A 14,378-nucleotide genomic window follows, 5' to 3' on the forward strand; every position below is an offset into this window, starting at 1 on the left:
CTTGTGGTGCAGCTGAAGCTATGGTTTTTTCAGTGAATTTCTAAGGTTTTTTAAATGCTAATTTCTAACTATAACGTGCCTGAAACCTATGGTTTTTTCTGTGAATATATATATTATCTACTGTCGGTCGCCAGTAGATAGTTATAGTTAGGACCGAGTTCCCATAGGAAATCTGAAAATTCTATTTTGAATAACTTTGGCGCCGGTTGACGAATCCTCGCGAAATTTTCAAAACTAATGGGGCGCTCTGCTCAGCTCCTACCCTGAAAGTCTCGGGGTGATTCGTCAAGCGGGGGCAGAGAAAAAAGGGGGGTCCCAAAACGCGTTTTCCCCATGCATTTTCCCATAGGACCTTTAGTCGAAGGTACAGCCCGAACGGCTGAACAGAATTACTTGAAATTTGGCAAAGAGGTAGTCCTCAGGTCAGGGATGTGCCTTTTGCATATATGGTGTCAATCTGTTCAGTAGTTCCTGAGAAAATTGCAGTTAAAAGTACATAAATATCTAGAAGCGCTCACCGTGCGCGCACCGTGCACGCACCATAACGTGCACGAGCGTAATTCTGATTGGTGGTTACATGTCAGTCAACATTCGAATCGGTCGAAATCAGGAAGTGTCGGCCTCCATTTTGTGTGTGACAGTGAAAAAGAAAGGTGGAGAACGTGAAAAGGGGGCAGGGTAGAGAGTTCCTGACCCCCTAGCCTTTGCCAGGGGGTCCATGAAGGACCCCGAAGGGTGAAAAAAACATTTTTTTTTTTCAAAAAATCGCGGGGTGCGCGCACGGTGAAAAACCCTTAAAAAAAAAAAATACATTTTAAATGTGCCATTCCATATTACAGGATACAGTCAATCTATAACTATATACATAGGTAGTTTATTGTAAAATAAATATATAAAAAATATAATAATACATACATAAATTAGCATTTAAAAAAACCTTACAAATTCACTTAAAAAACCATAGGTTTCACACACGTTATAGTTAGGAATTAGCATTTAAAAAACCTTGCAAATTCACTTAAAAAAACCATAGGTTTCACACATGTTATAGTTAGCTGGACATTTCACTCGTAATAAACCATTGAAATTCCCCCGTTATAGTTAGTTCAGATAACTATAACTCGCGCGACCGCCACTCTATCACAAGGATGATGTCATCAGTGATGTCATGAGTGATGTCACTGACCATGTCATGAGTGATGTAATATGTGACGTCATCAGCAGTGCATTGCGGGCGCGCGAGTTATAGTTATCTGAACGGGGGAATTTCAATGTTTTTTTACGAGTGAAATGTCCAGCTAACTATAACATGTGTGAAACCTATGGTTTTTTAAGTGAATATATATATATATATATATATATATATATATATATATATATATACACACAGATATATATATTATCTACTGGCGGTCGCCAGTAGATAGTTCTAGTTAGGACCGTGTTTCCATAGGAAATCCGCAACAATCTATTTGGAATAACTTTGGCGCCGGTTGACGAATCCTCGCGAATTTTTCAAAACTAATGGGGCGCTACGCTCCGCTCCTACCCTGAAAGTCTCGGGGGGGATTCGTCAAGCGGGGGCTGAGAAAAAAGGGGGGTCCCAAAACGCGTTTTCCCCATGCATTTTCCCATAGGACCTTTAGTCCGAGCTACAGCCCGAACGGCTGAACAGAATTACTTGAAATTGGGCAGAGAGGTAGTCCTCAGGTCAGGGATGTGCCTTTTGCAGGTCTGGTGTAAATCTGTTCAGTAGGTCCTGAGAAAATAGCATTTAAATCAATATATATATCTGTAAGCGCGCTCCGTGCGCTTACGGTAAGCTTACCGTACGCGTACGGTGCCGTGCGCGAGCTCAATTCTGATTGGTGGTTACATGACTGTAAACATTCGAATTGGTCGAAATCAGAAAGAATCGGCCACCATTTTCTGTCTCTCGCACTGAAAAACAAAGGTTGATAACATGAAAAGGGGGCAACGAAGAGAGTTGCAGACCCCCTAGCGTTCGTCAGGGGGTTCACGAAGGACCAAAAAGTATGAAAAATAAATGTAATAATTTTAAAAAAAAATCGCGGAGTGCGCGTACGGTAAGCTTACCGTATGCGTACGGTAAAAAAAATAAAAAAAATAAAAAAAGAATTAACAATCACATTTAATATATAAATCTAAGGACCCCCAAGGGAGAAAAAAACAATTGATATTTTGTAAAAAATTGCGAGGCGTGCACGGTACGAAATGCGCAACGTGGGCGCTCGGTACGCGAAGCGCACTGAGTGCCCACAGCGCGCGCACGGTGCGCGAAGCGCACCGTGCGCGCAAAAATTAAAAATAAATACATAACTTAGCATTTAAAAAACCGTACAAATTCACTGAAAAAACCATAGGTTTCACACACGTTATAGTTAGGAATTAGCATTTAAAAAACCTTGCAAATTCACTTAAAAAACCATAGGTTTCACACAAGTTATAGTTAGCTGTACATTTCACTCGTAAAAAACCAATGAAATTCCACGTTATAGTTAGATCAGGTAACTATAACTTGCGCGACCGCAATGCACAATGTGTCATTTCAGATGTCATCATTGATGTCATGAGTGATGTCACTGACCATGTCATAAGTGATGTAATATGTGACGTCATCAGCAGTTTATTGTGGGCGCGCAAGTTATAGTTACCTGATCTAACTATAACGTGGAATTTCATTGGTTTTTTACGAGTGAAATATACAGCTAACTATAACTTGTGTGAAACCTATGGTTTTTTAAGTGAATATATATATATATATATATATATACACACACACATACATAATATATAATATATATATATATATATATTATTTATCAGTGACCTTAACCTAAATAATCTCAATTTAAAATGTGTAGGACATTGCAGTAAAACCTCCATAGATTTCCTTGATATCAAAATAAAACCCAAAGGAGACAAACTAGAAACTACCATCTTCCGTAAACCCACAGCGGGCAACCCCATTTTGCATGCGGAGAGCTCTAACCCTATGCCGCTCATCAGGAATATTCCTTTTTGTGAGTTATATAGGGTACGGAGGACCTGCAGTAATAAAGAAGAATATGACAAGGTGGAACAGGAGATGACTAGTCGTTTTATTCAGAGGGGCTACCCGCTAAAATTATACATGGAGCCGTGGAATAAACAAGAAATCTAGTCAGGGAAAAGATACTGTATGAACTTTCTAAAACTCAGGAACGAAAGAAACAAGGCAATGAGAAAACGACTTTCAACACCCAACATAATCAAGTGAGGGCCATTTTAAAGAAATATTGGCACCTTATTAGAGGAGATCCGGTGTTGGGCCCTAAGAGCAAAAAATATCCAGAAATAATATACAATAAATCTAAGTTGATAAAAGATCAGATTGCCAAAAGTGAATTCAAGGAAAGTATAGGTATATACTCCTGTTTGCAACAAGGAATGGGTTTTAGAAAGTGTTTTAAATGCAAAGCGTGTCAGCACGGAGTCAATCTTACAGATTTAAAAACACCTTTTAATAAGACCATTAAGATAAAAGGCTTTTTTTCTTCTTTTTAAAAAAAACTTTATTTATCATTTTCAGACCAACAGCGAAACAGAGCACAATATCAGCTTGGAGCATTTTTTACATGGTCTTCAAATATTTCAAATAAAAGTTGCATTCATTGGTGCTCACATATGTAGTCCATGTTAATGTATAGTTAATTGCACAGGTCTGTGACATAGCCCATCCTTCACTCCCGGCATTTGTCCCATTCATGTAAAACCAATAGGGCATTGTAAGGTCAGCAAAAGAATAGATAGACCGATGATACACTTGATGCGATTGCAGATCAGCTTTGCATCCTGTACATGATATGCCCATGTTATACAACACTCTGCTGTGTTATACTTCAGGTGGCTCCCCCTGAGTGCCTAGCGGTGCAGCCTCCTGGGCGTCTTCACTGTGTTCCTGCAGGCATGATATTAGTGGTCCCCAAATATCTTTAGGGCGGGATGTACTCGGCAGTAGCTCTGCATAGGTTGTTAGTTGGTCTTTACTATAGATTAAATTGTGTATCCAGTCTTTGAATTTGGGAGCTCTCCCTCTGCCCCATCTGCAAGCCGCCCTCTACTTGGCCATGAGCAAGGCCAGCGCAGTGAACTTACGGCTGGCCTTAGGGATGTCCGCTGTGTAACCCAGTAGCACAAGCAAGGGGGATAGTGGTAAGGGTAGCGTAATCATTTCTGCTAGCGCTTCCAGCACCTCCCGCCAATAAACCTGAACTTGAGTACACGACCACGCCAAATGCAGGAAGTCAGCCCTCTGTAAGATGAAGGGCTTTTTAACATGTAGGTCAAGCTTTGTGATTTAGATGTTGAAATGCCCCTGTGGGTAGATTTATATAGGTAGCACCACTCTGCCAGCCTATGAAAGAATATTACAGCATAGGAGAGCAATTGCCAACAAAGATAGAAGTTACCCAATTGCCAGGCATTTTGAAAAAAATCTTCAGAGTAATCCCGCACTGAGGCAATACAGCTGCATAGCTGAAGTCTTCAGAAAAAAGAGAGGTGGGAATAGGGAAAAGGAGCTCCGGAGATTGGAAACATATTTTATACTGGAACTCGATAGTAAAGAACCAAATGGTTTAAATATAGATGAAGATTTATTCACCTGCCTGTATTAAGAAGCGTTATTGAGTTTGCGTATTCAGGATCCATTTTTTTCATTTTAAATAATATTTTTGTACCTAAACAGAGGACACTGGCACTTTAGTATTTAGCAAATTTTGCACTTTAAATATTTCATCAGAATTATCAGCACTAAGCACTTTATAATATTGAGAGAAGTATATGAATTTTAATATGAAAGCACTATCACTTTAATGATCAAAGTACTGTAAAACCTAGAAAAAAGAAATAAAGGAAGAAAAATGAGAAAAGGGAAAAAAGAAGGTGTAGAAATTATAAAGTTAAGCACTAGCACTTTAATTGTATGATTGATTGTCATTTGAACCTATCGAGGACAAATCCTGAATATTTTATGGGTAGCCAAGAAGACATTTTATTTTATTATTATTTTTGTATTTTTCAGAGTTTTATATAGCGCGAACTTGACCTGAATCGGGTATCAGAGAGCTTTACATAGCACCATTTGCATTACATGAGGACACATTCATTTTTGTTGGGCACGGGGAGATTAAGTGATTTGCCCAGAATCACAGGATGTTTAGCGTCGTTGCCAAGACTCGAACCCAGTTCCTCAGATTCGAGGATGACTGCCCTAGCCGTTAGGCCCCACATGTTGTATAATGGTTTTTACACAAATTTAAGAAAATTTATTTTTCTCTTGACTTTGGTTCCATTGTTTGCAAAACTTTGAGTAAGTGATAAATTATAGTGCTCAAACCTGGATATAGATATTTGTCTTGCACTTGAGAAATGGTAAAAAACCTATATCTAACATTATGATCCAAACATGTTCAAATATGGCGCCCGAATTACCATGCAATTACAATCAATATGCCAATGATTTGTTGTCCTTTGTCACCGTTTGTGAACTATTGTAAGTGTTTTTAAACAAGATGAAAATGGCATTCTGCATCATGTACAAGGTAGCGTGCTGCTGCCGAAACGCGTAGATGCCGTCACAGTAAATAAATAATTTAGAGTAAAAAATTGTCCTGTGGAGTTCCGGATTATTGGCAAGTACTGGAGTGGTGATTTTCGGAAGATATATATATAGATATATATATATTCTCCACAAGAAATGCGGCCCCAGCCTCTCGAGCTGGGGCCTGTTCTGCGGGCGCCACCACATCACATATCCAAAAGACACACACACTGCCTTCAGTGTGCAATCAGGCCCTCCATCCGGTTTGGTTTCAAAAGGTTTTTATTCAGGAACAGGTCCAGGTCCAGATTCTTCCTGGAAAGCTTTGGGGTGATCTGTAGAAAGGGTCCCAAAATGCATTTTCCCCATGCAATTTTCCATATGAAAATTAGACACAGCTACAGCAAAAATGGTTGAACGGAATTACAACAAATTTAGCAGAAACACAGATCTTTGTGTAGAAAGAATGCTGTTTGATAATCCATACAGAAGTGTTTGAAAAACTAACATTAAAAATATATGTATATCTCATGTCTGCAGACAGATCTGATCGTGTGCCACTGCATATATTATACATATATATATATATATATATATATATATATAATATACATACATATATATAATATACATATTATGGCTGCTACTATAAACCATTATGTGTGTATATAAATATATATATTTTAGCGATTTTAAAGATCTTTAAATCTCAGTGCATACCTATAGCCACTTATGGCGCCGAGGTCTGGGGCACCGCTAAAAGTCTTAGCATTCAGCAAGAGAAAAACAGATATTGGGTGTGCCAATTTCTACTTCCTAAACAACAAATTAAAATTACGCTATATTGAAGATTTTATAAGGGCACGCCCTGCTTTGTTCTGGCTGGCCATCCGAAAAATCTAGCAGCGTCCTTGTCCAGAGAGATAATGGACGATTGCCTTAGCTGTGAGAAAGGGATGGATATTCCATGGCTTGCAGGGGTTAAAAAGAGCCTAGTAAGTGTTGCGGTCTTTTTCTAAATCCTAACACAACCGAGACCGTACACAAAAAAGCCCTTAGGACAGCACTGTACACACTTTATAGTATGGAAAGACTGGAGAGGGAATCCAAGAAATCAACTGTTGCAAATGTTATACCCATTGAGCAAGCTGCCCATTGTTTGCCTAGTTACCTCATATTACCTATGTTCATTGGGAGAGGGGACTTCTCTTCCGACTAAGAGCTGGCACTGTAAAATATCTGCTTTGTTTTCCCCTTGGATATAATGCAAACTTTGATTCTCTGCCCTGCCCTTGTGACGATCAGAGCGAACAAACACTTTTACATTTTTTATTCTTTTGCAAATTTTACACAAAGTATGCTCAATGGTTGTTAATACTGTTTTTTTAAATGTCACCCATCCCCTTGTTAGATTCGCTTAGCAGTATACCTAAACTAGAAAATGACAATTTAGTCTTCTGTGTCGGTTCCTTTCTGAGAATAGCTGTTTGTGCTCACAAATCGATGGGTAATCGTTGAAGGACGTCTGTGTTGTGCTTTTTAATTCTTATGCATTTTTGTTTATGCTATTGTAACTGATTTTATTGTGGGTTTTAACATACTGTATGTACTGTGCTTTTATGGATATGGTGCCATCCGAATTAAGTCTAGGAACGAAACAGTGTATATATGTGTGTGTGTGTGTGTGTGTGTGTCTGTCCGTCTGTCTGTCTCCAAGTTGTCCTTGTAAAAACTGCACAGCATTCCAATCAATCACAGCCAGGGTGCCGAATACAGCCTGACGCGTTTCAGAGCTCTTAGCTCTTTCCTCAGAGGCTTGGCACAACCAATTGTGCTTGCTGACACACCCACATATTTAAACGCCCTCTGGTGGGCTGCTCTACAATGTCCATTAGGCTGTGCGTTTCACTCATTCGAGCAGCCCACCAGAGGGCGTTTATTTATGTGGGTGTATCAGGTAGGGTAAGAAATGAGCAGAAAGAGTTAAAATAAAGGTCAGCAATTGGCAGAAAGAGGCAAAATAGAGGGCAGAAAAACAAGTGGAAAAGGCAAAACAGAGCAGAAGAGGGCAAACCAGAGAGCACTCACACACACCCACTTACAGGCCCACTCAGGCACTCTCATACCTACTCACACTCACTCAGAGACTCACACACCCACTTACAATCTTACTGAGACTCTCATACACTCACACACACTCGCTGTCAAAGGTTAGTGGTTACATTCAGGAAATAAAAATTCAAAAACCTTGGAAATTCACTTGCAAAAACCAAAGGTTACAGGGATGTTATAGTTAGGAAACAACAGAAAAAAACTTCGACATTGACTGAAAAACAAAAGGTTACAGCTACGTTATAGGTAGGAAAGAATTAAAAAAAAACTTAGACATTCACTGAAAACAACAAAGGTTACAGGAGTGTTACAGTAGGGCTCAGAATTTAGTCGTACAAAAAACTGTGAAATTCAGCAGATATAGTTACCTGAGCTAACTATAACTTATGCCCCCGCAATGCACTGCTTATGACCTCCCATATTACATCACTCCTGACATGGCCAGTGACTTAACTGATTACATCATCCAGTGAGAGTGAGTGTTTTCTAAATGTTCATTAATGTCAAACGCATTTAGCAAGGTACTACAAAAGTTAAATTAGTATTCTTTCTGTACTACTAATGAGTGATGCAATCTTTTAACATATGTGAGTCAATGTGTGACTGTGTGTATCTGTTTGTAAGTGGGTGTCTGAGTGGCTGTATGGTTTTGTGAGTGGGTGTGTGAGTAGCTGTATGGATGTATACATAGGTGTGGGAATAGCTGCATGGGTGTCTTATTGGCTGTGTGAGTGACTATTGGTGAGTGAGTGGGTGTGTCAATGACTGTATGGGTGAGTAAGTAAGTGTCTGAATGGCTGTATGAGTGAGTGACTGGGTGTGTAAGTGGCTTAATGGGTGAGTGAGTGGCTGCTTGAGTAGAGGTTTGGTTAAGGGAGTTGGCGTGTGAGTGGCTATGTTGTAGAGTAAGTGTTTGGGTGAATGGACGTATGGGTTAGTGAGCAGATGTGCGAGTGATTGTATGGATGTGTGAATGGTTGTGTGGGTGTGTGAGTGGTTGTATGGGTGAGTGAGTGGCTATGTTAAGAGGCTGTATAGGTGTGTGAGTGGCTGTATAGGTGAATACGTGCATGTGTGAGTAGCTGTATAGGTGAGTGTCAGTGGCTGTATGGGTAAGTGACTAGTTGTATGAGTATCTGTATGAGTGAGTGAGTAGGTGTGTGAGTGGTTTAATGGTTGAGTGAGTGGGTGTGTGTGTATTTTTATGGGTCTGTGAATGGGTATGTGAGGGTTTGTAAGTGGGTGTATGAGAGGTTGTATAGGGGTGTGAGGTCGTGTGTGAGTGCTACTGTTGATGATGTCATCAGTAATGGCATTTGAGATGTCATCATCGATGACATCAGTGATGTCATTGACCATGTCATGAGTGATTTTATATGTGAAGTCATAAGTAGTGCATTGCGGGGGCGTAACTTATACTTAGCTGAGCCAACTGTAACTGCTAAATTTCACAGGTTTTGTATGAGTGATATTATAGATATATATCTAATATCACTCATCAAACCCGTTTCAAATAAATAAACAGGTCCCAACACTCTTGGGTTCACTTCTTCAGTTTATTGTGGCTTGGGGTGACGTGTTTCGGCTGTCTCAGTTGTCTTTCTCACAACAATGTCTGACGCCACTTTGTGCATTAAATACCATCACAACCCTTAAAGTCACAGTGCAATTAGGTTCACATTCTCGCCAACAATAAAGTTTTTTAATGTCAAATACAAATCGTCAAAAGTAGTATTTGTTCCAAAATACATGACCTGAAATTGCACTGGTTTGATCAAACAGTGAGCTTAATTAACCATTCAAAATTAAACTTATAATAATGACGTTGTCCGGTCAACTGACTTAGTTTCAAAGCAAATTTTGTGACCAAAACATCTGTGCATAAACACAAAAAATATATATTGTGAACTTTTAGCATTATGAGCAGCATTGGAGTATCGAAGTTGTAAAACACCAAGCATTAAGTTACACATACCAACGGTTAACACCCCTTGGCATAATCTTTTTTATGAGGGTTAGAATGTTAACATGTACTGAAAAATTAAAGTGCTAATACCCCGTTTGAATATTTTTTTTTTAAAGTGCATAGTACCAATGAACCCTTCTAGCATTTACACCTGCTAATAGGAAATACACACGGGCTTCTCCTCATAACGGGCCAGTGCCATATCTTCAAAAATGCATAGTGTTTAAGAACAACATTTTTTACCACTAGATAAAAAGCAACCTCAATCACTGAAGTTCTATTGCATCTACAGATATTGCACCTATTGCTAGCAACCCTGTTGTATTCCTGCTAGAATCTGAATGTATACATATACACATAAGTAAAGTGCCTATATCTGAATGTAAACTTGCCAACATAAATAGTGCAAATAGCAGATTCTTGAGCAATAAAGTGGAATATGCGGGAAAACATTGTTATAAAAAACAATCCGAAATTAGAAATAAATATAGCATTGCTAAAATAAATAGGTCAATGTCCTATCTTCCTAAAAAGGTGCCAAATGTAAACTTCATATATTCGTTGGTATATTGGGCAATTGCCCCGAAGTGCAATGTGCCTTCTGTCTGTTGCCTTTAACTGCTCTCTTGGTTCGCCTTATTTCATCGAAAGTGCCCTGTGCACCAAGTTAAAACCATTAACTCCTCCTCTTCAAATCGTTTTATGGACTAGCTTAATACTGAGTTCATTTCATAGAAATCCTGAATTATAAGTGAATTTGAAGGTCCTCCTCAATAGTAAGTCCTGCGGGAACCATCATATTGAATCTTAGAAAGTGTTTTGACTCCAACTGTCTCAAACAACACTCCCTGTTACCTCCTCTGCTGCCAGTGGGTAACTGGTCTATAGCAAAGTACTGCAGATTATCCAAACTGCTGCCATGTACTTGCTCAAGGTGCCTTGCCACTGGATACGTGAGGTCTCTGTTCACAATCGCTCTAATATCTTGCAGTATTCTTAGGTGGACACTCAAAATATAGTGCTACCTATATACAATTTCTAACAACTGCATCTTAAAACATAAAGCACATGATCACTCCTACAGTGCAAAGATTTTTGGATTTTCCATGATCGATCTGTTAGTGGTGTGGCCAATTGCATGATGTTGACTCATATTTGCAAGCCTTGCATCTGTGGCATTCAGTAAAAACCTCCTCTGCCATAAGCCAAGTTCCACCCACTCTCATCTCTGGACTGATTACTACCAGGTCATCCCTCGTCGACCCCACCATTCAAAAAGTCATCAGGAGTTTCTTGAACATCTTTTGGCCAATGACTGGTTCACTACATAGCAGTTGCCATTTTTTCTGGAATATTCGCCTCACTTCACCATGTTGGGTATTATATCTTGTGATGAAACGGAATTCCTGTTGGGTGTCACCCTGTACACTATCTGTAAAAAGTAGCTTATCCCTCTCTTTCAGGTTTGCTTTGATTTTAGCTTCCTTTAGCACGTATTGTATCCTTTTGCTGAGAATCTTTGTTCTAAATCTTGTTGTGCGTACTCTAGTTGTGTTGTTTCACTCCAATTTCTTTGCATACGCAGGTTCTCAGCATAGGGGATATATATAAACCACTGGGTAGCTATAGTTAGAATTAATTTCCATAGACAAGATGTTTTTGCTTTGCTAATAACTATTCATCGATTGACAAATCGTCATGAAACTTCCCCCCAAAAAAGCACATTCACATTGGTTCCTTCTTGGAAAGTTTCATGGTGATCCGTCAAAGCAGGGAGCCATGAACAAAGGGGTCCCAAAATGCAAAATCCCCATGTATTTTCCATAGACTTCTTTAAGAAGCACTACAGCAAAAACTGTTGAAATAAAGTACACTAAATTTGTCAGGAACCTAGATTGTGGTCTGCACAGGGCGCTTTTTGGTGTAAATCATTTTTTTTATTTCTGGACGATTGGGTCAGCAAAGGTTTATCGAGAGTCTTGCAGGAGCACCAATTTTTAAAAAAGAGCATTCTGATTGGCCCAGAGAGCTTATTTCTCCTTGGGCCAGTTCGCTCCTGCTGGTGTCAGACTTCTGCTTTTGCGAGCACTCTGATTGGCTTCAAGCAACATGAGAAAATGTTGCTGGCAGCTATTAAAGGACTGTGAGATTTTGTCCCTTGTCCTGAACTTAAAAAAAAAAAATACAAGGGGACAGGGTAGGGATGCCTTGCCCTATATGCCCCTTTAAGGAGATCGAACCCCCCCACCCCCGGGCCAAAATTTGAAAAAAGCACCACATTTTGTCACAATCCTGCAGGATCATGACAAAAGAAAATGGTGGCCACCATTTTACAATGTACATATGGGTCGGGGGCATCAGTAAGGCCCCCAGCCCATTTAGGGCTCCAGGGGCCTCATTCCCTGGGCTGGGTATATTTAAGAGGAGAGGGGTCGCTCAGCCCCCTCCCCAAGCTTTAAAAAGGCCTTGGGGACTCCAGCCCCCAGGGTAATCAGTTTAATTAGCATATTCTGTGTTGAAATGTCTTTGTGAAGTTAAAAACAGCAGTACAAAGACTGGAAGATTTACCCTGAGTCTTGCTTGTGAATACTTGCAAGGGTTTGTTTCCATCACACTTCAGATTTACCAAAGAAGTGTTCATTTCTGCTTTTCTAACTCCTGATGTATTCTGAAATATGTGTACATTTAATTTACAGGTACTTAAATGTGGTTCTGTGTTGCAAAATCATACATCCTACAGCCTTTCCTTTTACATTCCCTGTACCCCAACAATATTGTCACATAGTTCACTTTAAAAACTCCTCTCACTTTGCACTCAGAGGAAAAAAAGTATCAATACCCGTAATAGTAGAATTAGCAGCAATTTGCCAGAGGACTCCGGGCCTAATTATGAGTTTGGCTGTGTGGGAGCGGGCCACAACACCACTGCCCCGCTCCCACACTGCCAAACCTCACTGCCAGCCGCCTGCCAGATTGAGTTATCTCGTGGTGTGGCAGGCGGTTCTTTGGTGTTCGCACAGCTTTGCCTTTTAAAAAGACACTCCAATGGGGGCACCAAAGCCTGTTCCTGCATGGCATGGACTGTAAAGTCTATGCCGCACAGGAAAGGAAGTGCATGCAGACAGGGGGCATACCATGCACCCCCTGCACGCATCCTATGGCCCTGAGGGAACATGGGGGCCCATAAGGGGCCCCTAAGTCTCCTCCATGCCACCCTTTTTATGCCGAGCTCATCGCAATGAAAAAGGTGGATATGAGGAAACTCATAATATGCTTGGCTGTGCTGCAGCGGCACCACCAACATATTGCGGCCCTCAGACCGCAGTGTTTGTAGTGATCCTATTGCGGTCCGATCACCGTACTCGTAATTCGACATGTAAAAAGATAACACCACAAACCAGTCCTATTCATACCCACGTAAGCCAGAAAGTCTCCAGGAATATTTATCACAATTAAATGAAAAATGCATGATAAAACATTTGAAAGTTACATGAATGTATTCAATGATTCTTCCTAAAGACGATCTCTCAATTTGAGATTCTATTGATTGGACAAATGTAATTCTAAAATGGTTGCACAACTCCTTTCTTTTTTATGCTACAGGTAACATAATAAAGAAACTGCCCAGAAAGACTGCTGTCCCCATAAATGACACTGCTATCTTTTGCGTGGAACTGGACAACGACTGCCAACGTATGCGCTGGCTTAAAAACGGCCAGGACGTGAAACCCGGTGGGCGCATAAGTATCACGGCATCTGGCAAGCAGCACACCATGATCATTCGGGAGTGCCAATGTGACGATGCTGGGGAGATCGCCTTTGTGGCAGATGAGTGCCGAACCTCCACCCAGTTCACTGTGTCTAGTAAGCAGTATATTTCCATTTTATTTGAATATATTTTGAGAATGGATAGAGCCATGTGATATGTATGTGTTGCAGTCATGGTTACCCAAGCAGACCTGGTACAAGTTCCCAAAACATTCCTATTTGGCTCAGGTGTGGAGCTTGCTGTTGTCTTCTCTACTTGCTGCTGATCTAAATTCCAGATTTACAAGGAATCGTAAATCTGGAAATGCGTCTGAATGCTACGCCTCCCCAGGGGAGGTGTACGGAGGTTCAACAACGAGAAATGTATTAATTTCTCCTCGTTGTTTTCCTCTTTCTATGCGTGCTGCATTCTGCAGCACACATAGAACAAGGAGATAGCCTCAAATGAATGTTTATGTACAAGACGGTGTCCCTTCCTGCACATGCAAATCCTTTTAATAAATGACGTTTTACAAGTTCTATTTGTGCTAATGCAGCACACATAGAATTTGGAAAACACCATTTCTGATTATTTATGTGCAGGAAAGGAACCCTTCCTGCACATAAACAATCATCCCCATGATGCAGGCATCCTTGCACCATGGTTCAAGGGTGCCTGCGTCGGCGCATGGCAGCAGTTTGTGCGCCAGCGCAGGGGGTAGCACAGAGCTGCAACATATTTTTGTAAATATGTTGCATCGCTGTGCTTTAAAACTAACGCAACGCAGCAAAATGACTTGCTGCACCGCGCTTTTAGTTTATTGTAAATCTGCCCCAATGTTTGTTCCATTTTTTTTCCTTTTGTCGGAAAATATCCCAGCAGTAACATAAGTAGTAAAAGAAATTCCACCTAGTAAATAAAGGGTGCAGTACAACAGGCCGTTACTA

At 40.4% G+C, this 14,378-nt stretch overlaps 1 protein-coding gene across 27 annotated transcripts in view; it reads left to right on the top strand.

The window, feature by feature from the left end:
* The window catches only part of OBSCN (obscurin, cytoskeletal calmodulin and titin-interacting RhoGEF), a 1,809,553-nt gene that overhangs the window by 123,017 nt on the left and 1,672,158 nt on the right, over positions 1-14,378 (top strand). For all 27 annotated transcript variants that reach the window (XM_085628811.1, XM_085628818.1, XM_085628815.1 and 24 more), the window contains exon 4: positions 13,287-13,547. In XM_085628811.1, coding sequence (XP_085484937.1) covers positions 13,287-13,547 — 261 coding nt within the window. The remainder of the gene's footprint in view (positions 1-13,286; positions 13,548-14,378) is intronic.

This window comes from Triturus cristatus, chromosome 10, assembly GCF_964204655.1.
Source record: "Triturus cristatus chromosome 10, aTriCri1.1, whole genome shotgun sequence".
Lineage (NCBI taxonomy): Eukaryota > Metazoa > Chordata > Amphibia > Caudata > Salamandridae > Triturus > Triturus cristatus.